The following is a 27,034-nucleotide window of genomic DNA, read 5'->3' on the forward strand; positions in this document are numbered from 1 at the left end:
AATCCTATTCCACTTGCTGATAGTTATGGGATGTGAAACTTGCGAAAGAATACCCCACTGACCGATGCTCCTTCACCTCCACCCGGACCACACCGTCAACTTCCTGAACCGCAGGTGCATTTAGATGCTTCCGCGACTCACACCTCCACCATGTCGTCCATGCGAGGCCTGGTTCAATTCATAGCCGATCTACGAAACGCCCGGGCAAGGGAACTGGAAGAGAAGCGCATCAACAAGGAATTGGCAAACATCAGGCAGAAATTCAAGAGCGAGAAATTAGATGGCTACCAGAAAAAGAAATACGTCTGCAAGTTGCTCTATATTTACATCCAAGGATACAATGTCGACTTTGGACATCTCGAGGCGGTCAACCTCATTTCTGCCATCAAATACTCTGAAAAACAGATCGGATACCTGGCCGTGACTTTGTTCCTCCACGAACAACACGAACTCCTTCACCTGGTGGTCAATAGCATTCGGAAAGATTTAATGGATCACAATGAACTCAACAACTGCCTGGCCTTACATGCTGTGGCCAATGTTGGTGGAAGAGAAATGGGTGAAGCCTTGAGTGCGGATGTTCATCGACTTCTCATATCTCCCACCTCGAAATCCTTTGTCAAGAAGAAAGCCGCCTTGACCCTCCTCCGTCTCTATCGAAAACATCCGGTCATCATGCAACAAGAATGGGCGGAAAGAATAATATCATTGATGGATGACCCAGATATGGGGGTGGTTTTGTCCGTGACATCGTTGGTCACGGCATTGATTCAAGACAATCCTGACGCCTACAAAGGAAGTTATGTCAAGGCTGCTCAAAGGTTAAGAAAGATTGTCATCGAAAACGACATATCTCCCGATTATCTCTACTACAAGGTTCCTTGCCCATGGATACAAGTCAAGTTTTTGAAACTCTTGCAATACTACCCACCGTCAGGCAAGTTACACTACATGAAAGCGAGCCAGGTTCTGACAGGCTGAACAGAAGATTCACATGTTCGCGATATTATTCGCGAATCGCTCCAGGCGATCATGCAATCAGCCACGGAAACACCCAAAAATGTACAACAGAATAATGCCCAAAATGCCGTCCTTTTCGAAGCAATCAATCTTCTGATTCACCTTGACACGGAGCATCAACTGATGATGCAAATATCCGCCAAACTAGGCAGATTCATTCAATCACGAGAAACGAATGTACGGTATTTGGGTCTAGATGCAATGACCCATTTTGCCGCCCGGTCCGACACACTCGATCCCATCAAACGACATCAAAACATCATCATTGGATCTTTACGAGATCGTGACATCAGTGTACGAAGAAAAGGATTGGATTTGCTCTACAGCATGTGCGACACTTCAAATGCTCAGCCGATTGTGAATGAATTGTTGAAATACCTTCAATCGGCAGACTTTTCCATACGAGAAGAAATGACTTTGAAAATCGCCATTCTGACCGAAAAGTATGCGACTGACGCTCAATGGTATATCGACATCTCACTCAGATTGTTGGCCATGGCTGGAGATCACGTCAGTGATGAAGTTTGGCAGAGGGTTGTGCAAATCGTCACCAACAACGAACAGCTCCAGGCTTATGCCGCTCAACATATCTTCGAATACCTGAAAGCCGAGAATTGCCACGACACTCTGGTCAAGATTGGCGGATACATTCTGGGAGAGTTTGGCCATCTGATTGCGGACAACACGGGCTGCAGTCCAATCGAGCAATTGATGGTTCTGCAGACCAAAATGATATCCGCACCCGATCCGACGCGGGCACTGCTGTTGTCAACCTTTGTCAAATTCGTCAACCTGTTCCCCGAAATCAAACCTCAATTACTGCAAATGTTTCAATTCTACAGTCACTCGCCGGATTCAGAATTGCAACAACGAGCATGCGAATACTTGGCCATTGCCACATTACCCACAGATGATTTGTTGAGAACCGTTTGTGATGAAATGCCGCCATTCTCCGAAAGAGCTTCGATCCTACTCCAGAGACTACACATGAAGAGCGTAGGGACCAGTGAGAGGAGAACTTGGCTAGTGGGCGGAAAAGATGCCAACGCCGACAAACAAGAAGTTTTACTTGCTCAACAGACCGGCCTAAAAAGGACGTTCACCACGATCGTCAATGGATCGCCAGGAAAATCAAATACAAACGGTACGGCAACAAATACGGCGGGTGCTCAAAATGGATCGGCCTCGAAAGATCTCGAAGGGCTTGACATGGACGGTCACGATGATGTGACAACTCCCACCCTCGCCAGCACAGCCCATTTGTCACCTGATTGGGAAATTGGATATGATCAGATGTATTTTGCTGATGAAGGTGTTCTGTATGAAGATCCTCAAATTCAAGTCGGTTACCGAGCGGAATATCGTGGCCACTTGGGTGTGGTGAAGATGTATTTCACCAATAAAGCGTCATTTTCCATCGGCTCGTTCACGACGACATTGGACAACAAATCGGCCCCGAATCTCAAAATCGACACCAAGAGTTTACCAGACTCTTCCGTTGACGCTGATTCACAAGTCCAACAAACCATCGTGTGTACATCAGTGGCGCCATTTGCAGAACCTCCTACAATCCGAATTTCGTACCTGGCTGGTGCTCTACAGGGCTATACTTTGAAACTACCCATCCTACCCCACCGATTCATGGATCCGTCCGAGTTGTCGGCGGAGGACTTTTTCAAACGCTGGCGACAAATTGGTGCGGGACCAATGGAGGCACAGAGTACTTTCGGTCTACGAAGTCCAAATGCCACAATGAGTGATAAATATATTCGGGATACGGTGCAGGGATTTAGATGGCGTATTTTGGAGACGGTGGATCCGAACCCGAAGAATATTGTGGGTTGTGCCGTGTTGCAGCTCGAGAAGGGCAAGACGGGATGTTTGTTGCGCTTGGAACCGAATCAACAGCAGAAGGTGTGTCCTACAAATCTGTGCAAAGAGATGAGACAAGAGCAAAGACTGACTGTTTGCATTTCACAGATGTTCCGTCTGACTATTCGAGCGACGCAGGATACAGTTCCGGGCATTTTACTGCGTTTGATGCAAGAGCGTCTTGCCAGGGGTTCGTGATCGAGGTCTATGGTCGTATCCGGGCCCATCCTTTTCTAAATGGACCTTGGAGTGTGCATGGCACCCGGCTTATGGACCATCTACTCTAGATTCAATTGCATATTGCACGGGTCGGGACCGTTTTTGCATCCGTACGTTGACGTAGGACATATCTTCCTTCCTGGACACAATATAATCAACTTCAACTTTGCCCCCGAGGCGGCCTCGAAGTCTTATAAAATCCTCGCGTCTTTTTTGGCCGGCCTCTCCCCAAAAATCGTACTTCCCACCCTCACCTCGTTGCTGCCCTGCCGTATCGCCCCCTCAAAATCCTCCGACATACCCATACTCAGTTCCAACTCGGATACATCCATTCCTAGATCCTTCGCCAACTTGTCGCGCGTCTGTCGGAGCACGATGAAATCCTCATTCTCGGTTTCGGGCGTCGTGGCTTGACTGCGCGCCAGAGCACCAATTGTCATTACACCTTGCAGAGACAAATTGGGGCATGAGTTGCGAATGTACCGCGCGAGCGAGAGAAGCTCGGGATTGCCGGGGTCGAGGCCCGATTTGTTCGGTTCAGAACTGGTGTTGATTTGGATAAATACCCTTAACGGACCTGGTTCGGTCCGAGCTTCTGTTTCTGTTCCCGCGCCAGCAGAGTCGGACGAAGGGATGGCAGTAGAAGGCTCGGAATGTAATCGAGCATTCCGTTCGCCGCGCCCTTTATCTAACAGTGCTGCTTTCTTCTCACTGTCTACGCTTTCGACGGCCCATAGTGATATAACGTCCCGTGCGAGTGCGGTGCATTTATTGCTTTGTAAGCCGCCGATGAAGTGCCATCGAATGCTGTGTGGTAAGAGGCGGGATTTCTCGAGGAGTTCTTGCACGTAGTTCTCGCCGAAATGAAGCTGGGGCTCTGCCTCTGTCTGCGTCTCTGTCTCTCTTTGTGGTTCTTCTGTTTGACGACTGGTACTTATTTTCGCCTGTGCCGGTGAAAGTGAACGAGGAATGGTATGGAGAGCGAGTATGTCGCTGGCGGGTTTCAATTTGGAGACGGCGACGAGGCGAGGCGGCTTCGAAGGGAGATATGCGGATGCTGGTGAGGCGCGAGGCGGGGAAGTGAGAACGGAGGAGATTCGAGAGCGCACGTCTTGGATGTTGGAGAATAGGACGGAGGCACGGGAGGAGTTGATGGATACAGGGGTTTTCATTGCCGAAGCTTCTGAGTCTTCCGACGTAGTCGTGGAGGTATTAGGTGTAGTGTTCGAGTGTGAAGAAAGTTCGGATTCGGCCGTCGTGCTCATTGTGAAATGAGGACGGGACAAATGGAGGGCAAAGGAATTTCACGTTGGTGAAGAAGGAGATGGAGGGAATAGCATAGGGTCTTTTGGTTCGGATGAGATTAAGTTGCTGCAGCGCTTGAAGCTCTAGGATCGGTCATCGTTTCAAAAAGGAGAGTTCACACAAGAGAAGGGATTCATTGATCCCGGTATTTTGAGGCTGCGAACTTTATGCGTCGACGTCATTGGTTGAGTCTTAACCCCGACAATAGCCGAGTTTTTCGATATTAGTATACATACATGTACTTGCGCAGATTGATTCCGACCAGGCTCAGACACATGATCAATGATACGAAATGCAAGGGTGAATGTATGCGTCTGTCCCTTCTGGTTCTCTTCACCTTTGGGCTTTATCAACCTTGAGACCCCAAGCCGGATTGGAATATATCTGCGTGTAAGTCGATTGATTGTATCTAGGACAATTTGCCTGTTGGCGAAATAATGAGACTCGAGTTCAGTCCGAGACCCCGACGGGGGTATACAGATCCAGTCTATCCGGATATACAACCGTTCCGTGTCCTTGAGAACCTGGATGATTGCGATTTCGCCCGCTGTGGCTGATGAGGAAACAGTCCATGTTGTTGACGAGCCCGTATTCAATGGGAAGGGGAATATATATTCTTCCAGACGGTTGGCACCCACTTTTGTGGCTGCGTCTGTCCGCACGGTATGCCTCTCCTTCGTTGTCGTACGATTTCTTCTGCTCTTCCTACAGGGAAGCGGCGCGCTATATTCTGGTAAATTGCCCCAAATAGCATGAAATAGAAGGAGAGCACACGACACACCATACACATCGCAAGAAGTTGCCGTTCCAAGGAGTGATGCTCCCTCTCAGGAGCAAACCTTCCGTACCTTTTTCAACGTTAATAGAGTTGTGACAGATGAGGATTCCGGTTTTGTCCTGTTGCTTGTCATTTTAGCGGAGCAATCCACATCCACAGCTACATCTGATCGATAGCCGACACAAGGCCGTGATGAAGGCCGTGACGGATGCCATGAGAGAAAGGAATATTCTAGCCGGGGGAATCCAGGCAGGTTTAAGAAGGAACTCGCGAGGCAGAGATTGCAGTCCACGAGACTGAGGACCCATCCGAAAGCAACATAAATCGACGGTCAAGCATCATCCAAGAAGGGCAAGAAATGCAAGCTTGGAGTTGTCGACAAAGATAAAAGAGAGAAAAAAGGGATGTAAGAGTGGATGAAAAGTCCTTCAAGGCCAATGATCCAAATTGTCCGGCTGCGTACTAGGAAATGATATCATAGTAGATATCACCCTTTGTTTTTTCTATCCCCAGAACATATGTTTGTCCCGGGTTGATTCTGTCTAGGACGTTACCCTCTCTTACCCATCGTCTCTATCTTCTGCCGAACGAGGTGAAGCTGAATATACCCAACAAAGCCGTCAGTCTATGCTCAGTCTATGCCACGGTGCCCGTCGCTCGATCTTGGGTCTTACTCGAGATGGAAAACAACGCCAACGCTATGTGTGAATTCGATTGGAAATGGTCCTCTTGTTTCCATGCCTCGTCTCTCATGCCTCATCATCCGTATCTGGTGGATGTGGTGTCCCCTTGGGACTATTCAACCATTCAATACTGCGACGTCCTGGTTAGCATATCGTCCACAATCAAAACTTCATACGTCGAACTCACTGTCTCAATCTTCGTCGAACTTCTCTCTCCTTCAATTGTGCTCGGGTCAACTTCTTCTTCTTTTTCGCTTTGAATTTCATCTCGCTATTGTCTTCAGCTCCCGAGTTGACCGCTGATGCAGTCGCACTTGAAACCGTCGAGCTGACGTTGCTTGAACCCGGTCTCGAGTCTTCGAATCGGTTGAGATCGATGGCAAGATGGCCCTTGTGTGTCACTCTTCCATCGGCAACATGCCATTGTTCCGGACACAAAGCCCCCACGAATTCTTCATTGTGACTGATCATGACAACACCCCCCTTGTAGTCACGGATGGCCACTGCCAGACCACCCAATGAATCTCGGTCCAAAAAGTTGGTCGGTTCGTCCAGGACCAGTAGATGGGGATTGTTCCACATGGCCCCGGCCAACACCACTTTGACCTTCTGTCCACCACTCAAACCCGAGATTTCGTTGTGGTTGGCAATTTCAGGATCCAATCCGACGTCTTCAAAATGCTTGGCAATCACCTTGGGTTCGAGGATTCGGTACCCCAAACCTTCTCGAGATGCTTCATGGTCGTCAAATTCTTGGACCAGTTTCTGGAACCCCCATTCCAAGAGTGTCTCTCGTGACACTTGAGTGTTAAACTTGGGTAACATTCCCCGCCACTTGACTTCATACTGGAACGTTTTCTTGTACTTTTGTCGACCCATCAAGTTCTCCACCTGTCGGGCCGGTTTACCATCTCCGAGGTCGATCCACTTCTCCATCTGTGCTTTGTCCTCGTCGGTGAGCACGCGAGTCGCTTTCATCAACACTTCCCGATCATCTCCATTGGCATATCTCCATTGAAGATACTGATTCGGAGTCTTTTCGAGGTGCATTTCGACATGTTCAAGAGCGTGCTGTTTGATATAACCAATTCGCAAATTGGGATGCTTCTCCACCTTGCCGTTTTGAGGGATAAGTTCGCCCGTCAACAGTTTGATCAAGGTCGATTTTCCTGCACCGTTGGCTCCGATGATGGCGACTCGAGATGACAAGCTTAATTGGCAGGACACATCTTGCAAACTGGGCTTCGATGCACCGGGATAGGTGTAGCGGACATTGGTCATGCGAATGATGGACCGAGTATTGGATTTCACGCCCGTGAGAATGCCTGGAGGAGGGAATTTGAACTGCACTTGTGTGGCAGAGAGAGTATAATAACTCTTGCCTTCGGGTTTAACTTGGACGAAAGCAGCCAAATTTCCAGGATAATGGACGAGTTTCTTGTGCTCGTAATGATAAATGTCGGTGCAAACCGCATCGAGGAATCCCGAGTCATGAGATACAATCAACGACGTGATTTCCGAGTGGCTCTGAAGGTACTCTTCGAGCCATTTGACATTGGCCACATCAAGATGATTGGTCGGTTCATCAAGTAAGAGAACATCGGCACGCATGAGCATGGCTCTCGCCAATGCCAACTTCATCTTCCATCCTCCTGACAATGAACCGACCTTGTGGGATTGTCTTCCGTCCGGGCCAGCGGTAAATCCAACTTCAGCGAGAACTTCCGAAATCCGTTCCTTTCCTTCGCTAGCAATTTCGGGATCTTTGGCCACAAATTCCAGAATGCTGATGTCGGCATCTTCCCCTTGGTTGTGCTCAACGAAGCACGTCTTCAAAACTTCCTTGGGAGGAAAACCCTCCAATTTGCCCTCCGCAATACTTCGCATCAGCGTGGATTTGCCCGCCCCGTTGCGACCACAAAGTCCATATCGGTGACCTTTCAAAAGTCGTAGGTTGGTATGAGACAATAACAACATCCCCCCATAGGCGAGAGAGAAGTCCGCATTGACGATTTCGACCTCATCGCTGTTCTCCACAGTGGGGCCGCCGTGTTTCTGGTGATCTTCATCGATAAAGAATTTCTGAACGCCTTCGGCAATCGCCTTGCAAACTTCCTCCGGGAACATGTACTTCAGATAAGGGCCAACACGCATGGGGATGCGTGAGAAGATTCGTGTGATTACATCTTCTCTGACCATCTCGGAAACATAGGTTTGGCCCCGTTTCCACACGGCCATGTCCTCCTTTTGAAGACCGCCTTGAGATCGGATCTGGTCGTCGAGAACCTTGAGAACGTCATCTGTGCTCGTTCTCGCAATTTCCCCATTGGTGGTTCCACTCTTGTCGTCGCCCATGGCCTTCTTCATCACATTTACCGCTCTTGTGGCTAATTCTCTCACTTCGGGAAGGGAAGCGTTGTCCTTGACTTTCTGAACTCCTGGCTGTAATTTGGGCAGGAAGGTCCTAGCTTCAATCGGGTCATGGACCAACTTGGTCAAGTTTTCCACGACCACCACAGTCTGTCTCAGCACTTCCTGGCTGGTGGTGGGCGTATTCAACGATCGTTCGAGCAATGGGGTGAGGAGAGCGAGGACCGGAGAGGTTACAACGGCGACGAATGTGGTCTGGGAAAGGGCGTGAATGGCTTTTTGGAGGGTTTGTGCCGATGGATTTTTCATGGTGTCCATCAGCAAGGGTATTCGAGGAGCCACGTCGTCGTTCTGGAGTAGAGTGGTAAGGGATGTCATAGTCTTGGTCGCAGCTTTGACGACCTCGGCCTTGAGGTCGTGCATCCCAGCCTCGACAATCGGGATGAGATCTTTGAGAGTTCTGCCCATAGAATCTCGCAGCACGTCTTTGGCTTGTTCCTCCTCTTTCGTGCCCGTTCCCATTTGTGCTTTGTCTGCCATTTTCCCCAGCAGGGTGAAAGCGCCGACAGTTCCTTGCCATTTGCCGGTGGGTTTGGAGAGGTACTGTTGTAAGGCTGGAAGAAGACCGACTACCATTGCTTCGGGCTCGAGATTCTTGAATAACTCGTCAACAGCATACTGCGCCGACTCACGAACAGAAGGGCCTTTGTCGGCTAATCCGTCGAGGACCATGCTGAAAAGTCCTCCATCTTGCACAAGGAAGACGACTTCGCTGAGCGGTTGTTCTCGAGGGAAGCGTTCAAACATGGCCCCAAGAATGAACATGGCGCTCTCCCTCTTGGAGCCATTTTTCTTGTCTCCCGCCGCCTTCTTGATTTCAAGGATCAAATTATAGCCCAGTAAGGCTCGAATTCCGACCGACCGAATAAGAAGATTCGTGAGCGAGTAGGAGGCATCGAGTGAGGTCTGGGCGGACTCGGTGTCGAGAATGGTCCTCAAGATACTGTTGACTTCGTCAGGAGCGGGAGGAATACCGGAAAAATTCGACTTGGAAGGAACCACAGGAGTGGCCATTACTGGTGCCCGGGGAGGACTTTCAAGATGTGGCATACTCGGGAAAACTGAAATGCAGGTCGTCGAGTCGTAAATGAAAGAAATGAGGGCGCAGCCGCTGTGATTGATCGTAGTGGCGAGCCTCAACGTCCTGCCCTTTCTGTGCCACAAAGTCCAGAGTGGAGAGTGAAATGCTTTGAGAAATTTCAAATCTGCCGCCCTAAGAAATTTTTTGGGCTCAGGTCCCAGGGTCTCGTAATCGATAACCGATAGGGGCCCACTAAACTGAGTTCGGCACTATGGTTACGTAAGCAACTATTCGACGATCTAATTGGCGGGACTCATTCAGCCTCGTGTCAAGGGGAAGATGAGGTGGAAACAAAAGCTTTACTGAGAAGTCTCAAATTGATACATTGATTCATATTCGATACTTTTTATTATATACAAAACTAATGCATGGCGTCAGGGTATCTATCAAGGTCGTACTGCCACAATCGTGGGGCAGAATTGAAGCAATTGTCATCTCTCTCTCTCTCTCATCCGTGGCGCATACCTCCCCGCAAGCTTGTCGAGGAAAAGCAGTTGAAGAGCATCGGAGTTCTCTAGGTTGCTCAAGCCTAGTGCATTTGGAGTGTCATGTCCTCAGAAACCGGATTCTGTATTGCCTTCACCCATACTCTTGCTACCACTGCTACCACTTTGGATGGCACCGATGATTCCATCAATATAAGGAGCTCCACTCCATTTCTGATGGGTCAGAACATCTACTCCGAGTTTCTTTTCTCGGCTTTGAATCAAATTGACATATGCAAGCATTCCATCTTCCTTGAAGGCGCGTGATAACTCAGCACTGATAGTGGCTGTAGAGTGAAGACCAGCCAGAGAGATAAGCTGGAGAACGAATCCTTCTTTGGCCAGATCCCACACGAAAGATTTCAAAGAAGCATCATCAAAACCTTGTCCCATCCAGTTGAATGACGGGCTCAAATTATAAACCAATTGCTTTCCAGGGTATTTTTCGTGGATTTCTTGGGCGAATCCAGCCGCCTTCGAAACGCTAGGATCGGCAGTCTCAAGCCAGAGAAGATCGGCGTAAGGAGCAAACTCAATGGCTCGCTTGGTTGCGGCAGATAGTCCTGCTCGGTAATGATAGAATCCTTCTCGAGTTCGAGGAATATCGCTAGACCAAATCACCGGGGATTTAGCGTGTCGGGCAGATAGCGCTCGGCGTTTTGAAAGCGACATGTTGCGGTTTTCCCGGGTCTTCGACAGATATTCAGAAGGGTCTCCACCTTCAGCTTTGAGGTGAGCCTCCACGGCCTCATCAAACGTGACCAATTTGTGTTTCTTGACCCACGCCGATTCGAATTGGTCAATTTCTGGTCCGGAAGCACCATTCAGTTCCATTTCTTGAAGGACTTCGGCCAATGGATCAGTCTCCTCGGTAACACCAAGGATGTATTCGTGATCCCGAACATCGACAGCGCTGGAAAGTAATTTGCCACTTTCGGAATCGGTGCGAGCAATGACAAGGTTCTCGCATCCCATCATGTCCCATTGAAATCTTGCAGCCACCAGACGATTGATATGATCACCCACTGGTACCAATACTTTGCCAGCCAGGTGGCCACACTTCTTTCCACCGTGAAGTTGATCTTCAAAGTGAACGGCCGCGGCGCCATTTTCAGCAAAAAGTTTGGCCAATTTAATGACAGCAGATAGTCCACCGTGACCGGTATCACCATCCGCCACAATTGGCCTCATATAATCGATGTATGGGGTGGTTTTTCTTTCCTCCGCACTCATCTTCCGTCTCGCGTCAAAATGTTTGCGGTCATGCAGTTGCTGAGCCTTGAATAGTCTCTGGACTTGATTGGGAACGGTGTTGTAGGGATAATCTCCAAAATCGGCCGAAACTTCGTTGGTGGTCGTGAGCACGGAGGAACAGGCCCAGCCGGACACATACAGGATCTCTTGGTTTGGCGCTTGTTGTGTCATTTGTACGGGATCAATAGCCCCCATGGTATGAACTGGCTTTCTCTCGGCCGCTCTTTCTGCCAGCAGATTGAACAGTTTCCTCGCCATTAGAGAACTGGGGTAGGTCTGTTGTAGTGTTCCTCTTTTGCTCACAACATCTTCTGGAGTATATGGCCTTTTAATTCCTTTGTATCGAGGAGATGCCCACCACCTCTTTACGTCCTCCACTTGTTGTTTGAAAAGAATATCTTCCGCATCACCAGCTTTGTCTTCGGTCGAGAGTAATTGGAAGGAGTCGGACGCGAGGGAGGTCGATACGGGCGGTTCAACAGCGGGTAAAGAGTGCATATAACGGGGCATGGTTGTGCCAAAAGGTTTGGATCCTGCTCTCACGGCAGGTCTAGTTGCAAGCCCTGGGAGGCTCCTCGGTACTCGTTGCAGCATTGTCCGTCGTGATCTTGGTTTGACTTCAAACCGTGATGGAAAATGAGTGTCAGGAAAGCAAAAGAACGTCCCCCGACTTTCTTTGTAGCACGCAGATACAGGCTCTGCGGGAAGCCGCTTTGTAATGAGGCTCTGTGTTGAATGTACGGAAATACTACTCCGAAGAAGCCAAAATCCTGAGAATGCGCGAGTTTTCGGGCCGGCAGCGGACTTTGCCAGGAGTGTTCAGTTCAGCCTCGGGTCGGTTATTTCGGCGTGGGGTCTCCGCCGAGGAAACTGCGTTGATACAGTACTAAGTCGATCCTCCCTCCTTGTCGGGCGTAGAGGAGACACCAACATTGAAGCTCCAAAGCTCGAGCTACTTCTAGTATCTTGTTGACTTGCTCTTCAAGAAGTCCTCGTATATTCCCCTCGTCCACACCCCCGCAAGTTCATTCTGACACCAGCCAATTTTAGTTTCTGGGTAGAAGCTCGACAAATCACAATGGCCACCAGCACGAGAAGTGCTCAAAACGTCTTGAGAGCTCTACGTGCCTCATCGACTCGGCCATATGCCTCCTTCGCCTCCCGAACCTACGCTTCTGCTGCTGAACCCGATCTCAAGGCCACCCTGCAATCCGTCATTCCAGAGAAACGCGAACTACTCCAGCAGACCAAGAGCCATGCTGACAAGAAGATTGGAGACATCACTATTGGCCAAGTCATTGGCGGGATGAGAACCATGAAATCTATGGTCTGGGAAGGCAGCGTCTTGGACGCCAATGAAGGAATTCGTTTCCATGGCCGAACAATCGCCGATTGTCAAAAGGTGCTTCCGAAAGGCACTTCTGGCACTGAGATGTTGCCTGAAGCTATGTTCTGGCTCCTTCTGACCGGCAAAGTCCCCTCGACTTCCCAGGTTAGAGCCCTTTCGCGCGAGCTCGCCGAGAAATCGGATCTTCCTGCCCATGTCGTCTCTATGCTCCGATCATTCGACAAGAGTGTCCATCCTATGACACAGTTGTCCTGTGCCGTGGCCGCCCTGAACACCGAATCCGTCTTCGCAAAGAAGTACGCCGAGGGCTTGAACAAGACTGAATATTGGGAACCCACCTTCGATGACAGCATCAGCCTCCTGGCCAAGTTGCCTCGTGTGGCTGCTACCATCTTCGACAAATCTGCTCTGGACATGCCTTTGGACCGGGATCAAGATTGGGCTTACAACTTTGCTAAATTGCTTGGAAAGCCAGGCAAGGAAAATGAAGGTTTCCAGGACTTGCTCCGCCTATACCTCGCTCTCCACGGAGACCACGAGGGTGGAAACGTCTCTGCCCATGCAACTCACTTGGTGGGCTCTGCTCTCTCGGATCCATTTTTGTCGTACTCGGCCGGCCTTTTGGGTCTAGCTGGACCTCTACACGGTCTCGCTGCGCAAGAAGTGCTCCGCTGGATCTTGAAGATGAAGTCTCACATTGGAGACGACTTCTCAGATCAAGACGTCAAAGACTATCTCTGGTCCACTCTCCGTTCTGGACAAGTCGTGCCTGGCTATGGTCATGGTGTGCTCCGCAAGCCTGATCCTCGTTTCAAGGCCTTGATCGACTTTGGCGATGCTCGTGAAGACATCGCCAAAAATCCAGTCTACCGTCTAGTCAAGAAGAACAGCGAGATTGCACCTGGTGTCTTGACTGAACATGGCAAGACCAAGAACCCTCACCCCAATGTGGACAGCGCTTCTGGTGTTCTCTTCCATCATTACGGCTTCCAAGATCCATTGTACTACACAGTCACTTTTGGCGTCAGCAGAGGCTTGGGTCCATTGGCTCAATTAATCTGGGACCGTGCTCTTGGCATGCCAATCGAGCGACCAAAGAGTATCAATCTCGAGGGCCTTATCAAGTTGGTGTAAAGTGATGTCCATCCACCCAATCACACTGTACATAGAGTTGGTCATTCCCACATGGATGGAAAAGCATAGAGTCAGTTGGTGTTGCCGGTATTGGGGATAGTTTGCAAATGAATCTTTTCAACTGAGCCCGACATCGCGGTCCTTGCAATGCGGTAACGACTTTGTCCAGCCCCTATCTCCGGCTTCGGACCTCGATCTCCTATATCGGCCAAACGACTTTGATCCGAGATCGATATAATTTGGGGATGCGACGAGGAAGCCAGCCCGAATTCAGCATCGCCTTTGCATTCTCGGTATCGTGGTGATGATTGTGTTGACACAAAATCCCGGTGTGTTTGTACCATATGATTATGGCCTTCATTGCCATTTTTGCCAATGAGTATTGTTATTGCGAGTCATTTGTCGTTGCCGGTTCTGTTGAATCCGGCGTTGATGATGTTCTCTTGGTAAACAATGATACATCCATCCTGGAGTCAGTCGGTCATTTGGACAGTTTCTTCCAGCCAGCAAATTCTCTCTTTTCCTGTAAATTCTTTTTGACCTGGCCCCGAATCATTTCATCTGTTCCCGTTTGGGGAGAGTCTTTCCCCGAGTGCACAGACCATTATACGAAGCAAACTTTAGAAGGAAACGTGGGATAAATGGGCCTGAAATTTGGTATAGCTATTGAGGGTCGTTGTTAACCCATTTTTCATTCTCTATTTTTCGGCGGGGGGGGGAGGGGAGCATTGGTGGCTGTGATGATGATAGGGTTAGCCCATCGGGGTTGAATGGGTGGTCCTTAAAGGGAGAGATGAGGATGCAAGAGAATATCCCTTTGGGTCGAAGATCTCTGGTAGAATATAATTGTTTGGTCTTAATGACAGATTGGGAAGTCAGACGATGCTATTTGAGCAGGATTGATCCTGAACTGTTCGTTTGGTTTCGTCCAAAGCAACCTAGCGTCGAAAGTCGATGTCGGATCGTGGGGCATAGATGAGAAAGAGGGGAATCGATACATACGCCTTGGAACGGGTGACACGGCTACGTTGTCCGTGAGATTGTTCGCGGTAAGTTATAGTGAGAGCGGTTACGAGACTGTCACGCTCAAGGGTCATGAATTGCGGAGAGATGGATGAAATGATGACCTGTGATGTTGCGAGCTAGAACTGTGAAACGGAAACTCGTGGCTCTGGGGATTTTGTGGAATGGCTGACATAACTTGATCTTAGATATTAGCGGTGTTTGAACATTCGATGCTCTAGGCCAGCTCAAACGTCCACAGGCCAGACTTGATGATTTGAAGGACCACTCGCCTACCGGAATTGCCAGCGTCCATTTCCGCCCAGAATGCCATAGTGAAGACAAGGCCAACTGTATTTCGATCTCCTGCCGTGTCAGAATGCTCTCTAGTTCTCAAATTGCGGCGCTCACGACATCTAGACGACAGAGATCCCACGTATCCGGTGTGCTGTTCACATCATCTGTATGATCTCTCATCTCGGAAGTCATGATCGAGAGGATGACCATGTTTTGAGTTTCTGTGTCGTCTTCTCGATCATTTCCGTTGTTCAACGTCTTCTCCCAACTACCGAAAATATTGGATCATCTTCGTATCGTTCGTACTTGGTCTGGCGGGGTGTCTTTCGTACTAATGCGCCCTGATGTTATCCACTGTCGGTAAATTGGCATGAACCTTCCGCTGGATGGTTCCCAAGGAGCTGGGAATGGCCTCCATCATACTTGACCACTTGCCAATTCTCTCTATCTTCTCTTGGCCTGAAGTCATGACGGTGTTGTCGCCGGAAATGCGTTAGACAGAACGAATTGTTAAAAAAAATAAGGGTGTCTGCTGAGCTGAAATATCGATTCTGTTGACGTTCAATTGCGGAAAGCGTGCAGTTGTGCTGAATGTTTCTGCGAGAGCCCTAAAGACGGTCACGAAACGGCACCCAGAGCCGAGACATGAAAATCGGGCGGATCTCTTCTCTTTGTAAGGGACAAGTGGTGAAGAATTCGGGAATAAAACTTGCGTGTGACGCATCTGGAAATCGTTGAATAACAGTGGATTTCGATCATTGAATTTCGACGACGAGTTTGATCCCGACGACTATGATACTTTCAGTACAGCTCTTCCAGCAAGCTTACCAGCGATCATTAAACCTATGTATTTGTCCAAATCTTCTAAAGTTCCTTTGGTCAAGATAGGCTAGAATTTTGTGAGTAGCCAATCTCTTGGAAGGACACCATGGACTTACGTGAACCAAACCCCGGGCTGTGAAATCCAGAGCTTCTTCCACATCCTTCAATGTACCAACGACACTGCCCACGACGTTTAATTTCCTCAAGCACATCATGAGAGGAGGTGCGCCAGCAATCACAGTGGGGTCCTTGGGCAAACCAACAGCAACGACTGTACCACCAGGACGGAGCAATCCAGGTGCGGAAGCATAAGCCTCTTTGGTTGCGGCAGTAACAATAACGCCATGAGCACCGTATTTCGTGATCCGCATAACCTCGGCCGGAATATCTTGAACTTTGGTGAAATCGATGAATTCCTCAGCACCGAGCTTCTTGCAGAGCTCCTTCTTCTCATCGCCTCCGTCGATAGCAATGATGCGCATACCCTGTGCCAGAATATTAGTGAGATACTTTATGGCGGGAATTCCCATACCATAGCTTTCGCGTATTGTACAGCGAAGTGGCCGAGCCCACCACCCGCACCAGGAAGGACCTATCCGACCGGTTATTTGACACCGACAGGGCAAGATGTTAAACTCACAATCCATTGACCCGGTTTCACTCCACTCCTTTTGCAAGCCGTATAAGCAGTGACTCCACCGCACATAATGGGACCTGCTTCTTCGTCCGTAACCCCGTCAGGAATTCGTGTCGTGTATCTCCCATCACTCAGAGCGTATTGTTGAAAAGTTCCCGCCGCCGTGAAGCCGGAGTTTTTCTGCTGAGGGCAATGAAGCTCATCGACACCATTGGTACAAAACTCGCATTCGCCACAAGTGCTCCAGACCCATTTGATACCAGCACGATCTCCTACCTTCCATTTGTGATGCATATCATCGCCGACTGCAACGACCACACCGGCGCCTTCATGACCAGCAATTCCTTTGGTACTTGGTTGCATGGCGACTCCGAACGGTGCCCACTCATCAAGGATCAGTGATTTATCGGAGGCACATAGACCAGTCCTGATCGAAATGTTAGATGAGGAGCTCTTCTTCTTAGCAACACTTGCCAGTTGATTTTGACGAGGATTTCTGATGGAGCTGGAGTAGGAACGTCAATTTGTTGAACAGGAGCTTTGGCATCCGCTCCGCTGCCAACCTTGACGGCAGCCTTTTGTAATTTGGGAATGTTTACTGTCGCCATTTTGGGGGAATATTCTTGTTGGGGCGCGAAATTGGCTTGTGAGAAGAGGAAAATCGGCAAGTGGCGTGGTCAAATATATATACTTGTAACTCTTTCGAGAATCACGCCGGCACAAATTTGCTCTCATGATCACTTATCCCCCAAGTCCGAGTCACTTTTTGGTCGACTCGACCGAACATAGTCAATTCCCCCGCAGGATGTGTTCAGCGGAACTGACTCGGTTGAAGGACCAAGGGGCGGGGTATAGTAAATAATGCCCGACTTAGATGATCCATTTGCTGATTTTGAGGCATAGTTTGGGGATCTCGGCATGATTCTATCGAGGATATGATACGCGGAGAGGATTTGTGATCGCTTCCGCTCGTTGTTTTCATTTGTTACGGCGTTGCGGAGCCGACGGTAGCCATGTGTGTCGACGGCCAGACTTCTGTGGTATTTGCTCAAAGCCTCACTCGAGATCTGGGGTCGGATATCGCATTTCGGGCTGACCCGACCTATTGCAAAAGTTGTTGCAGGGTAGAAGGTCAAATGAGCGAAAAGGTACTACAGATAAAAGTCTATATGGCCTGTAATGGGAAGGCCAGCCGAGCAGATACCAACTTCATGCGTTCGCATCTTTTTGCGGTCAATCAATCAGTGATCTCTTGACTTTCAACGCTATTTCTAAGCCGGGTGAGCGGAGTATAACCAGATCAGGTCATTTGGACCCAGTCTCTGCAAAGACCTTTCTTGTCTGTCACTACCAAATTAGCCCATCTACCACCATGGTGATCGCTGTATGCTGCCCCCAGAACTATCAAGGAAATTCTCATGATTGGCTGACCATCTGTTCTTCCAGGCTGTCGGGCAGATATGCTCGACCTCTTCCATGGCCCATAACCTGGCTCAGTGCCAGAAGCTCATCCACCAAGCTGTGGAGGCTGGAGCAAAAGTGTGTTCTTTGCCTCCTATTCTATTCCCCATGTCGTTGACCAAAGTCCTCACTAGAGTTCGTCCTTCTAGGCTCTATTCCTCCCCGAAGCCTCCGACTATATTGCTTCATCAGCAACCGAATCCGTGGGTCTGTGTCAAGATGTCTCCCAAAGTATCTTTGTGCGCGGTTTGCGAGAAGCTGCCAAAGACAACAATTTGTCCATTAATGTTGGTATTCACGAACCGACAATTCCACCCTCGAAAAGAATAAGGAACACTCTGATATGGATTGACAAAGAGGGGGACATTGTTCATCGATACCAGAAATTGCACGTTTTCGACATCGATCTCCGTCCAAACGGCCCCAGACTGAAAGAGAGTGATTCAACAGAACCCGGACATGAAATTGTTCCACCGTATTCCATGTCCTTGGGCCAAATCGGCAGCCTGATCTGCTTCGATCTACGTTTTCCAGAACCAGCTCTTCGTTTGCGTCGGTTAGGAGCCGAAGTTCTCCTTTATCCTTCGGCATTCACCGTTCCCACTGGCAAACTTCATTGGGAGACTCTCCTCAGATCAAGGGCCATTGAAACACAAAGCTGGGTTATAGCTGCTGCACAATGTGGCAGACACAATGAAAAGCGAGTCAGCTATGGAGATGCCATTGTTATCTCACCGAATGGCCAGATTGCTGGACGATTGGACCACGTGGAAGATCTGGACAGAGAAAAAGAACATGCCCGTGAACCAGAAATACTCACCGTTGATGTTGATCTTGAATCTGTCAAAGATATCAGAAGAGGTATTCCGCTACTAAGGAGGACTGATGTTTATCCGGAAATCTGAATATGTATAAAAAAAATTCTCATCGGCACACCAACCCGCTGCGAATTGTCTGCCGGTTCGAGCCTAACCGGCGGGTGACAACATTGAGACGACGACGACGACGATGATGATCGGAATGTTCTTGATACTCTCAAGCATTGTTGAGGAATCTCGCATTTTTGGATTGAATTTGGTATCCACAAGCACATATTCCCGTTCCCGTGCTGCGATGTGGTCTTCGTCGCAGGCCGATGTGACACTGGGTTTACGGTAAATAACCACACTCTGTATGTCCGACGTCAAATACGATCATGTCTTCCATTTTCCAGAGGGCCAGGACTTCGTCTCTATCGAGAAATTGCCTCATCGTGGCTCAAGCGCTGTGGAACTTGAACAACGACAACGAAATTCAGGGCCTATCGAACATGAAAAAGGGCCCACTCTATTGGTGGAGACGGTCCAATTCTTCATACACCAATACCCAGCTTCTATGTTCCGCCAAATACGACAACATTCGTGCAAGGAGATGCTTCGAGTCTGGAGCTTCTGGAAAGGTGGTAATCTGAACCAGCTTGAAAATGGGTAAGGAGAATCTTTTTCCGAGGTATAATAGGAAAAGGGACAGGTTCGAGCGCGATGTTGTCACGATTGATGTGGATAACATGAAAGTCATGGTCGTTGAGGGACGGATTGATGGCAGTCACCGCGAGTCGAAGTCATGGAGTATTGTATCGCCCCCCGTCGCACAACCCCCATATCAGACCTCTCTCCACGGGGGCTCTGGGAATACTGTTTAGGCCCCAGCTGAGGTGGCAGCAAGCTTCATCCAGATATCCTTAGGAGTTTCTGTCTCTCGTCACTCTAACAGATGCATGCCATAAATATGAAGACTACCCCGCTCTCGCCATTCTCCGGCGAGGAAAATGGCTTTCCCAGTCCAATCGTAAACACCCTTTTTGGTCATTCCAGTCTTGTCCATCACTCGCAGGCTCGCTGGATTACTCCCGTTCACAATTGCTCGGATGTAAAGCTTCGAGAAAGGTGTCCAAAAAGATCGCGCGCTCTTGCATGACTCAAATACCGCCTTCACCGACTCGGTTGCGTATCCTTTACCCCATCCGATGGGTAAGAACGCATATGAGAGTTCGACAGTCAGTGTCGTAGTCGCGGCCGCAACCGGTAACGTAAGATCCTCCGGCAACGCAAGGTTGCCAGCATCCAACGATTTCAGATTCACAAGGCCGATAAATTCTGTTGACTTTTTCCCTTGCTCTGCGGGTTGCGGTTCACCTTCAACAGAACCACTCATCGACTCAAGGACCTTGTGCACAGCATAGACGACTCTGTATGTTTTTTCTTCTCCTTCATTGGTTGGCAGGTAGCCTTTCATGACCTTCTCCGTATCCTCGATGGACTTCGCCTGGCCATGGATGCTTACAAAGTTAACCGCGAAAACCAACTCAAAGGCACCTCTTACCTCCACCACATAGCCTTTTCGTTGCTGCGCAGTTCATGAAGCCACTTGAACTCCGGACTTCCTCTTTCCGCTTTCGTGACGAGAGTCAGTTTCAGTCGTGGTGTGAAAATAATCGGGTCCATTTGGTCTGTCGACTGGGTGCGTGTTTCCAGTTCCCTTCGGCCAAGCGTGCCTTCATTTTGTGCCAAGAACAATATGTGCTTTTAAAGCGAACTTCGGATGAGAAATTCACCCGAGACATGGAGGCTCCCATTTATGAGTCGTAAAGAATGGTCTTGAGACCTGCCTAACGTCCTGAGCCGCGTGAAGACCACACCTTGCCTTCTCATTCACAGAGCGATCGTCGCCCCGCACGCACACGGTCTCGACGCTCATTCGCGACTACTGACGGGACCAACCTGTTCATCGACCGCATCTGGGACCTTGCGCAACCGCTCGTCGGGATGCAGTACACTGGATTTCGAGCTCGAGACTGGGTAAATTTTGAAGCATGCTGCTCGAAAAAAGAAGCGCGGTACACAAATTTCCAAATCTGGGCTAGACCATAGCCATGACAAGAGACGAATACGTTTTTATACGAAATATCACAGAATTATTTCACTCCAAATATGGGCCCATTCTGTACCACCCCAACGAAGCCATACTAACAAGGTCACAGCGGCTTAACCGGATGCCCGAAAGCGTAAGATGATGCACGTTCGCAACCGGCAAGGATAACCCGTTCTACGGTCCGAAGGACGGGCCTATGGTCCTGAGTTGGATATCTCCCATTGGAGACAAGGAGTTAGCCGTATATCCGATGCCAGCCAAGCATTGCCCCAGCGCGCAAAGCTGCCTCTATCGCCTCATGATTTTGAATTGAAGCAGAGAGCATAATGAATATGACATTTTAACTGACGACGTCCGACAAACATGGGCGCTGACAATTAAAACCGATCTCATTGTCAAGGATTGATGGAGATGAGCGGTGAAACTGTACGCTAACCTCAGAGAAATGGATATGGAGTCGCAACTGAAAGTGGTCCCAATCTCAAATATCGGAAATGATCTTGTCGAATTCGATGGACCAGATGATCCGGAAAATCCACAGAATTGGTTCAAAGGGAAGAAATGGGCCATCACCGGTGCAATGGGTGGTATGACTTTTGTCGTCACGTTTTCCAGCTCAATCCACGTAAGTGCAGTGTTTAGACAACAGACTGACAAGCCGCAGAGTGTTGCCATTCCTTCGGTATCATACGTGGCGTCCACTCTGGGGGTATCACTGTTTCTTCTAGTGAGTCCTAGACAAAAACACCACACCTATCCTTGACGAGGTTGACAAGCCTCAGGGTTTCGTTACTCCTCTTCGGACCTGCCAGTGAGGTGTATGGCCACCGAGTGCCTCTTTTTGCCGGGTATCTTGTCTTCCAGATCCCCGTCGCCGTTGCTCAAAATGTCGAGACCATCATGCTAGGCAGATTCTTCGGAGGATTCGCCGCGGCCTCTCCCTTGGCCGTGGTCGGAGGCGCTCTGGCTGACCAGTAGCAGGTCCGATCATGGGTGGCTTCATCACTCAATCACATCTTGGTTGGCGATGGACAGCTTGGATCATGGCTGCAGTGTTCGGATGTGTCGGCTTATGCCTGATCCCGGAGACATCTGCTGCCAGAATTCTGCAGAGGAAAGCCAAAAGGCTCCGATACGAGACCAAGAATTGGGCCCTACATTGATTTCGGTCTATCTGGTTCGGCCATTTGTCATGTTCGTCCAGGAAACAGCATACATGAGCTTCATCTACGGCACATTGTTCGAAGCCTACCCGATTGCCTTTCAGGAGTGGGATCTCTTCCCTTCACGGCAGTTGTCGTCGGTATCACTATGGGCACGGGCTTATTCTACAACCCTGAAGAACGCTTGCCACCTATGATTGTGGGTGCTGCAGCTCTGCCCATTGGATTGTTTTGGTTTGCTTAGTACGTTGAATCTTTCCGTCCAGTTTTGAACCTTTTGACTGACTGGCCTCAGGACGTCAGATCCGCACATCAGCTGGGTTCCATCAGTCCTCGCCACCGCCCTCATTGGTGGAGGCTGTCTAGTCACCTTTTGGAACTATATCATCGATTGCTACTCCAACAGCGCTATCGCTATCAACACCTTCATTCGATTTCCACTATTTGCACCCGCCATGTATCATAACCTGGGTGTGGCCTGGGCCACCTCTCTTCTCGCCTTCCTTTGCGTGGCATTCTTTCCGTCCCATTCTATTTTACAAGTATGGCGCGAAGATCAGAGGAAAATCGAGGTTCATACGAACAGTCATATACGGTTCAGCCTTTGAAATGAGCCGGAATAATAGTAGCGACATCTGCTAATTCTCCTGGTGGAAGGTTGCAGGAATGAGATTGGGCATATATACATAGAGGCTGTGGATATATGAAACCGGGTTACGGGTGTTCTGGCCCTCCTCGTTCTGTGCTATCGCTCTTTCTACAGTTCCTACAGAAGGCCAGGTATCTGGGGGCCTCCTTACCCTTTGTTAGCCTCGGTACATCTCAAGTGATCTGATGATCCAATGGTTCACCTACCTAGAACAATTCGACAGAAAGTTTACAAGGCATACCTGAAAACAGAGGTCACTCTGAATGAGACTGACTCAAGGTGATCTCTACTTGTATGTCTCTGGGTACGGAACCTTTTTGTCACCAATCTAACTCCCTTTCATCTACATCGAATCCCTGTTTCTCTCCGTTTTCTTCGATCTCCCCTATCCATCTCGAAGCATACTTCAAGAGCTCTTCGGAAATTATACTTTTGAATCGAAGGAACACGCAGACGTAACATACTTGGACATAGATCTAAGCCGACCTATCTCAGCCTAAGATGTCAATCCACCACACTTTCAAAGGGGCTGGCTTTCTCGAGGACCGATGACTCGAAACCTTCCCGAACACTTCAAGAGAATGTCGGTCCTGGCCATCTTTGTCTCAATCACTGCCTGACGCCGAACTCAGACGAGTGTCCATAGGAAAAACGGTTATCGTGTTGCGGACCGGAGGTCGAATGGAGACGAACCCAACCTTTTGGGCAACAAGTTGGTACCTGATGACTGCCTGAATTGAAGCTCGTAACGGGATTGGAGATGATTCGACTGGAAAGGATTCTAACTCCTCGATCCTGAGCCATATCATCCAAAGTGAGGTCACTGGAACTGGGTACCCGAGTCTGAGCACTGCTTCCGCAGGTTATCATTTTCGACAAAAATCAAGAATGAGACAGTCGCACATACGAGTTAAACAAGCATTCTTTCGGAGACACGACATGAAATTACCCTTCAACGGAGAGGGTGGGATGAGGAAAGAAACTTGTATCACTTTCGCCCATGGAGCTCGTTCAGCGTTCCATAAAAGCGATGAGATACACTTGAGATATGAAGTCCCAAGAAGCCCGGGATCCTACTTCTCCCTACCTGGCAATAATAACTCTGTAGTCTGGCAAAACTCCGCTACAATAGCTCTCGCCTTTCTCATCAAAAAGAAATTGTTAGAATTCAGCCGTCGATTGACCTTGCGGTACGATTCAGCAGCCCAAACCTACTGTTGACTCAGCCAACAAACAAACAGAGTGCACGAAAATGTTCGGCTGGACCATTAACAAACATTGTTCCCATATCCGGTGAACAGGGTTCGCGGCAACGTAAATTGATTGCCTATTCTAGGACAAGAAGGCAATAATGTTCCTTGTCCCACACTCGGTACGCCGATATTGAATCTTGATTGCCTATTTTGCGAATTGTCGGGGATCAATAATTGCACGAGGTAACAAGGTCTTGAGATCACTGGTCTGCTGAAGTCTTTCCGGTTGTTCGTCCTCAACCAATTGTCTATTAGAAAGACTTCCCTATATCGGTTCTCAATTATCTCCCACATGGTGACTTTTACGGCCCGGATTCAAAATTGCCAGAGGAGCTTCCCCAGGATCCACCTTTCATGTCGCAAGATCGTGATACCGGACCCAATGTGATCAGTATGCTTACCAAGTGGCATGGATACGGTAATCGGAATTCCGCCTGGGTCAAGTTGCAGTTGGATGAATACGAGGAACATTTGAACATGAACGGCGCTATGATAGGACAAACGCTTCTAGGTTTTATCGCGTACTTTTCAACAGGCGATCAAGCAGGTATCGAATCACGGCCAACTACTGTTCTTCGATCTTTGCTCCTTCCTGCTATGTTGGATACCGCCGGGTCCGCCGGGTACGCCGAGGAGGTCACTCAAGCCAACATATTCCTCGGATATGCAGGTTGTGTTTGCTCTGGCTGGGGCTCGTCGGTAGCATGGCATGCTGCTGCTTAGTTTGGGTTGCAGTCACTACTTCCGCTAGTATTTTTTGCTCATTCCGGACAAACGAATGATAGCGCTACCCGAGCCACCGTGGAATTTATTTTCATCTTCGATGCTGTCTTTTTGGAACACATCCCTTGCAGGTCCTGTATCCTGTTGAGACGATTTCGTTTGAGATGAGAGCAACGTACGTGGCATTTTCTAGCTTAGCTGTCAACGCGGGCGGTTTGCTGAATCAATTTGGTAAGTGAAGCCGACACAAGAGATAATGCCACATGTGTCGGTTTCCTTCCAATGTTGTCTAATCCTACAAAAATAGTATGGCCAGTGGCACTGGACGACCATTGGCTAGAAGACTTAATCTGGTATTTCTTCCTGCCAGAGACACGCAAAGAACAGTGGATTGGAGTTCGGTCGTTTTTGGGAGTCTTCTGGCCGTGGATAGCTTGAGGAACTCGACAAGATCTTGGAAGCTACAAACACTCGATTCAGGCACATAAATAACAATCCATCACGAGGGACAAGTCATGGCCGTCGAGGATATATAGTCTGACCACTGGTGCCTTCATGATCCTGCACGGCTCAGGCCGCCTGCTCACACGTGCTCTGCTAACAGAATGATCATCACATAGCTTGTGATTCATGTGCTTGTGTGGGCCGTGAAGAATTTTCTAGCGACCATCAATCTCTAGCGTTCTTTGGAACGATAAGCCGGAAATCGGATTCCAATCGGACGGCTAGAGATCCTTCAGGGTTCCGAAGCATCGACCCGATTTTGCTCCAATCCAGCATATCTCATTCTCAAAATTGATGATCTCGAATAATCTCCAATGTTGGAAGAGCTCAACAGACATTTGATGCAATGGCTTCAACATGTTCTGGATCAGTTCCACAACAACCGCCAACCACTTTCAATCCGGGTAACAGCTGGATCAGATCTTTGAAGGATCTGCCTAGATCAGTCGGATCACCTCTATCGAGAAACTCTGAATTGTCCAATTCTTGATGACTTCTGCGGCTCGCATTCGCTCGAATCTCACCTATCCTCGAAAGTACAGATGGGTCCATCATTCGCAACGTGGGATGAAAATGGCTCGGATGGGCACAATTGATCCCAAAATAGGCTGCATACGATTCGGTTGCTTTGTCTACCGTCCGGATTGCATCTTCAAGTGTTACTCCATTCAATAGCTTTCCATCCGTTTCCACCGAGAAGGAGACCAAAATTTGAATTCCAAACTCCTTCGCAAGTTGGACCGCCGCGATGGCTTCGGTTGTATCGGCGAGGGTCATGATACTTAGCATATCGACACCCGCTTCACAAAGTGCTTGAACCTGATCACGGTAAACTGCTATCATGTCTTGAACCGACAGTCTCTGAGTTGAATTGTGATATGCATCACTCAGAGGACCGAGATTGCCACTTACAACAATTGGCGTGGTGTCGGTTTCGTATTCTCGGCGGACATCTTCGAGAAAGGCCACTGCCCTCCTGTTCAATTTCATCATCTCATTCTCAGAGAAGCCCAGCTTATCGCACCATATTCTCGATGATCGCCAAGTTTGAGTCTCGACAATTATACCACGCTTGTGCCGAAGTGCAATGTCAATGTATGAAGCATGGCAATCCTGTAATGCTTTCGTTCCTTCTGGGGTTAAGAGAAGTGGTCCTGACGCGAATTCGGGGAGGTGGAATCCTTTCTTGTACACCAGAGTTGTTTCGATGCCTCCTTCAGTGAGCAACAAATTTGAAGAATTCAACTGGGGAAGAGAATGGCGGTATTTCGCTTGCATACTGGTTCAAGATATGGATTGGAAGATTTTGGGTTGTCAAGGTAAGAATCCCCTTCTTGGCCAGAACGAAATGAACCAGCAAGCAAGAGGTGAGCGACGCCGGAACTATTAATCTAGACGATCAGCTACTTATCCGGTACAAATCGAGAAACCTATCCGCAGGCACCGCTAGAGAGTTGCCGGCAGAGACGTCATCGGACCCATCTTGTCAGAGCTCATTTTTCAACTCTCCAGGGATGGACGTTGTACCTTTATCTTCAAGACAACCACATCATCATGATCAACCGAATTGGAAAGAGAGAAACAACCAATCATTTTGGTCTACCGATATCGTATTCCGAGTTGTCATTCAAGCCTGGGGTAACTTGGCTCTCCGATCTAGCCGTATTCCTGGAACAGCTGGAAAAGCCAGAAGGACGCTTCGTCATCACAAGCTTAAACAACTTCTTGGATGAAAGTCAAGCCCAACCTCGCCTCTACTTTTCTTTCTCCTTCCTTTCGTTCCTTGAAGCGACTTAGCCAATGTGGCGCCTTGATCTTGAAGCGAACAAATCTAGCTTCCTGCGGGGGGTTTCAATCATCCCCAAACTACCTAACTTGCTAGCTGGAGAGACTTTTCGGAGGATCTTGCCAATTACACAATGTTTTTCCGAATCTGAGAATGAAAAAGCTATTCCTTCGCTAAACGGCAAATTTGGGGCTGCTGACCTCTTAAGTCAATCTAGG

At 48.9% G+C, this 27,034-nt stretch overlaps 13 protein-coding genes across 13 annotated transcripts; 7 read left to right on the forward strand and 6 right to left on the reverse strand.

The window, feature by feature from the left end:
* Positions 1 to 150: 150 nt before the first annotated feature.
* Positions 151 to 981, forward strand: Z518_04718 (uncharacterized protein; the record flags this gene model as incomplete). Its single annotated transcript, XM_013418424.1, has 1 exon — positions 151 to 981. One exon carries the CDS (start codon positions 151 to 153, stop codon positions 979 to 981), a length of 831 nt encoding a protein of 276 aa, XP_013273878.1.
* Positions 982 to 1,032: 51 nt separating this feature from the next.
* Z518_04719 (uncharacterized protein) lies at positions 1,033 to 3,090 on the forward strand (the record flags this gene model as incomplete). Its single annotated transcript, XM_013418425.1, has 2 exons — positions 1,033 to 2,934; positions 3,001 to 3,090. 2 exons carry the CDS (start codon positions 1,033 to 1,035, stop codon positions 3,088 to 3,090), a joined length of 1,992 nt encoding a protein of 663 aa, XP_013273879.1.
* A 212-nt stretch (positions 3,091 to 3,302) lies between these two features.
* On the reverse strand, positions 3,303 to 4,376 carry Z518_04720 (uncharacterized protein; the record flags this gene model as incomplete). Its single annotated transcript, XM_013418426.1, has 1 exon — positions 3,303 to 4,376. One exon carries the CDS (start codon positions 4,374 to 4,376, stop codon positions 3,303 to 3,305), a length of 1,074 nt encoding a protein of 357 aa, XP_013273880.1.
* A 1,567-nt stretch (positions 4,377 to 5,943) lies between these two features.
* Z518_04721 (uncharacterized protein) lies at positions 5,944 to 9,321 on the reverse strand (the record flags this gene model as incomplete). Its single annotated transcript, XM_013418427.1, has 2 exons — positions 5,944 to 6,007; positions 6,065 to 9,321. The coding sequence occupies 2 exons, from the start codon at positions 9,319 to 9,321 to the stop codon at positions 5,944 to 5,946; spliced, it is 3,321 nt and encodes a 1,106-aa protein (XP_013273881.1).
* Positions 9,322 to 9,942: 621 nt separating this feature from the next.
* Z518_04722 (isocitrate lyase) lies at positions 9,943 to 11,637 on the reverse strand (the record flags this gene model as incomplete). Its single annotated transcript, XM_013418428.1, has 1 exon — positions 9,943 to 11,637. One exon carries the CDS (start codon positions 11,635 to 11,637, stop codon positions 9,943 to 9,945), a length of 1,695 nt encoding a protein of 564 aa, XP_013273882.1.
* A 568-nt stretch (positions 11,638 to 12,205) lies between these two features.
* On the forward strand, positions 12,206 to 13,609 carry Z518_04723 (2-methylcitrate synthase, mitochondrial; the record flags this gene model as incomplete). Its single annotated transcript, XM_013418429.1, has 1 exon — positions 12,206 to 13,609. The coding sequence occupies one exon, from the start codon at positions 12,206 to 12,208 to the stop codon at positions 13,607 to 13,609; it is 1,404 nt and encodes a 467-aa protein (XP_013273883.1).
* A 2,089-nt stretch (positions 13,610 to 15,698) lies between these two features.
* Positions 15,699 to 16,975, reverse strand: Z518_04724 (uncharacterized protein; the record flags this gene model as incomplete). The annotated part of the gene is made up of 5 exons (XM_013418430.1): positions 15,699 to 15,797; positions 15,847 to 16,215; positions 16,263 to 16,322; positions 16,371 to 16,794; positions 16,836 to 16,975. The coding sequence occupies 5 exons, from the start codon at positions 16,973 to 16,975 to the stop codon at positions 15,699 to 15,701; spliced, it is 1,092 nt and encodes a 363-aa protein (XP_013273884.1).
* Positions 16,976 to 17,739: 764 nt separating this feature from the next.
* Z518_04725 (uncharacterized protein) lies at positions 17,740 to 18,733 on the forward strand (the record flags this gene model as incomplete). Its single annotated transcript, XM_013418431.1, has 3 exons — positions 17,740 to 17,751; positions 17,814 to 17,906; positions 17,978 to 18,733. The coding sequence occupies 3 exons, from the start codon at positions 17,740 to 17,742 to the stop codon at positions 18,731 to 18,733; spliced, it is 861 nt and encodes a 286-aa protein (XP_013273885.1).
* An 835-nt stretch (positions 18,734 to 19,568) lies between these two features.
* Positions 19,569 to 20,311, reverse strand: Z518_04726 (uncharacterized protein; the record flags this gene model as incomplete). Its single annotated transcript, XM_013418432.1, has 2 exons — positions 19,569 to 20,145; positions 20,190 to 20,311. 2 exons carry the CDS (start codon positions 20,309 to 20,311, stop codon positions 19,569 to 19,571), a joined length of 699 nt encoding a protein of 232 aa, XP_013273886.1.
* Positions 20,312 to 21,183: 872 nt separating this feature from the next.
* Z518_04727 (uncharacterized protein) lies at positions 21,184 to 21,716 on the forward strand (the record flags this gene model as incomplete). Its single annotated transcript, XM_013418433.1, has 3 exons — positions 21,184 to 21,363; positions 21,403 to 21,455; positions 21,521 to 21,716. 3 exons carry the CDS (start codon positions 21,184 to 21,186, stop codon positions 21,714 to 21,716), a joined length of 429 nt encoding a protein of 142 aa, XP_013273887.1.
* A 333-nt stretch (positions 21,717 to 22,049) lies between these two features.
* On the forward strand, positions 22,050 to 22,509 carry Z518_04728 (uncharacterized protein; the record flags this gene model as incomplete). The annotated part of the gene is made up of 2 exons (XM_013418434.1): positions 22,050 to 22,135; positions 22,197 to 22,509. 2 exons carry the CDS (start codon positions 22,050 to 22,052, stop codon positions 22,507 to 22,509), a joined length of 399 nt encoding a protein of 132 aa, XP_013273888.1.
* Positions 22,510 to 24,157: 1,648 nt separating this feature from the next.
* Positions 24,158 to 24,526, forward strand: Z518_04729 (uncharacterized protein; the record flags this gene model as incomplete). The annotated part of the gene is made up of 1 exon (XM_013418435.1): positions 24,158 to 24,526. One exon carries the CDS (start codon positions 24,158 to 24,160, stop codon positions 24,524 to 24,526), a length of 369 nt encoding a protein of 122 aa, XP_013273889.1.
* An 831-nt stretch (positions 24,527 to 25,357) lies between these two features.
* Positions 25,358 to 26,308, reverse strand: Z518_04730 (uncharacterized protein; the record flags this gene model as incomplete). Its single annotated transcript, XM_013418436.1, has 1 exon — positions 25,358 to 26,308. The coding sequence occupies one exon, from the start codon at positions 26,306 to 26,308 to the stop codon at positions 25,358 to 25,360; it is 951 nt and encodes a 316-aa protein (XP_013273890.1).
* Between the last annotated feature and the right edge of the window lie 726 nt (positions 26,309 to 27,034).

This window comes from Rhinocladiella mackenziei (genome assembly GCF_000835555.1).
Source record: "Rhinocladiella mackenziei CBS 650.93 unplaced genomic scaffold supercont1.3, whole genome shotgun sequence".
Taxonomy (NCBI): domain Eukaryota; kingdom Fungi; phylum Ascomycota; class Eurotiomycetes; order Chaetothyriales; family Herpotrichiellaceae; genus Rhinocladiella; species Rhinocladiella mackenziei.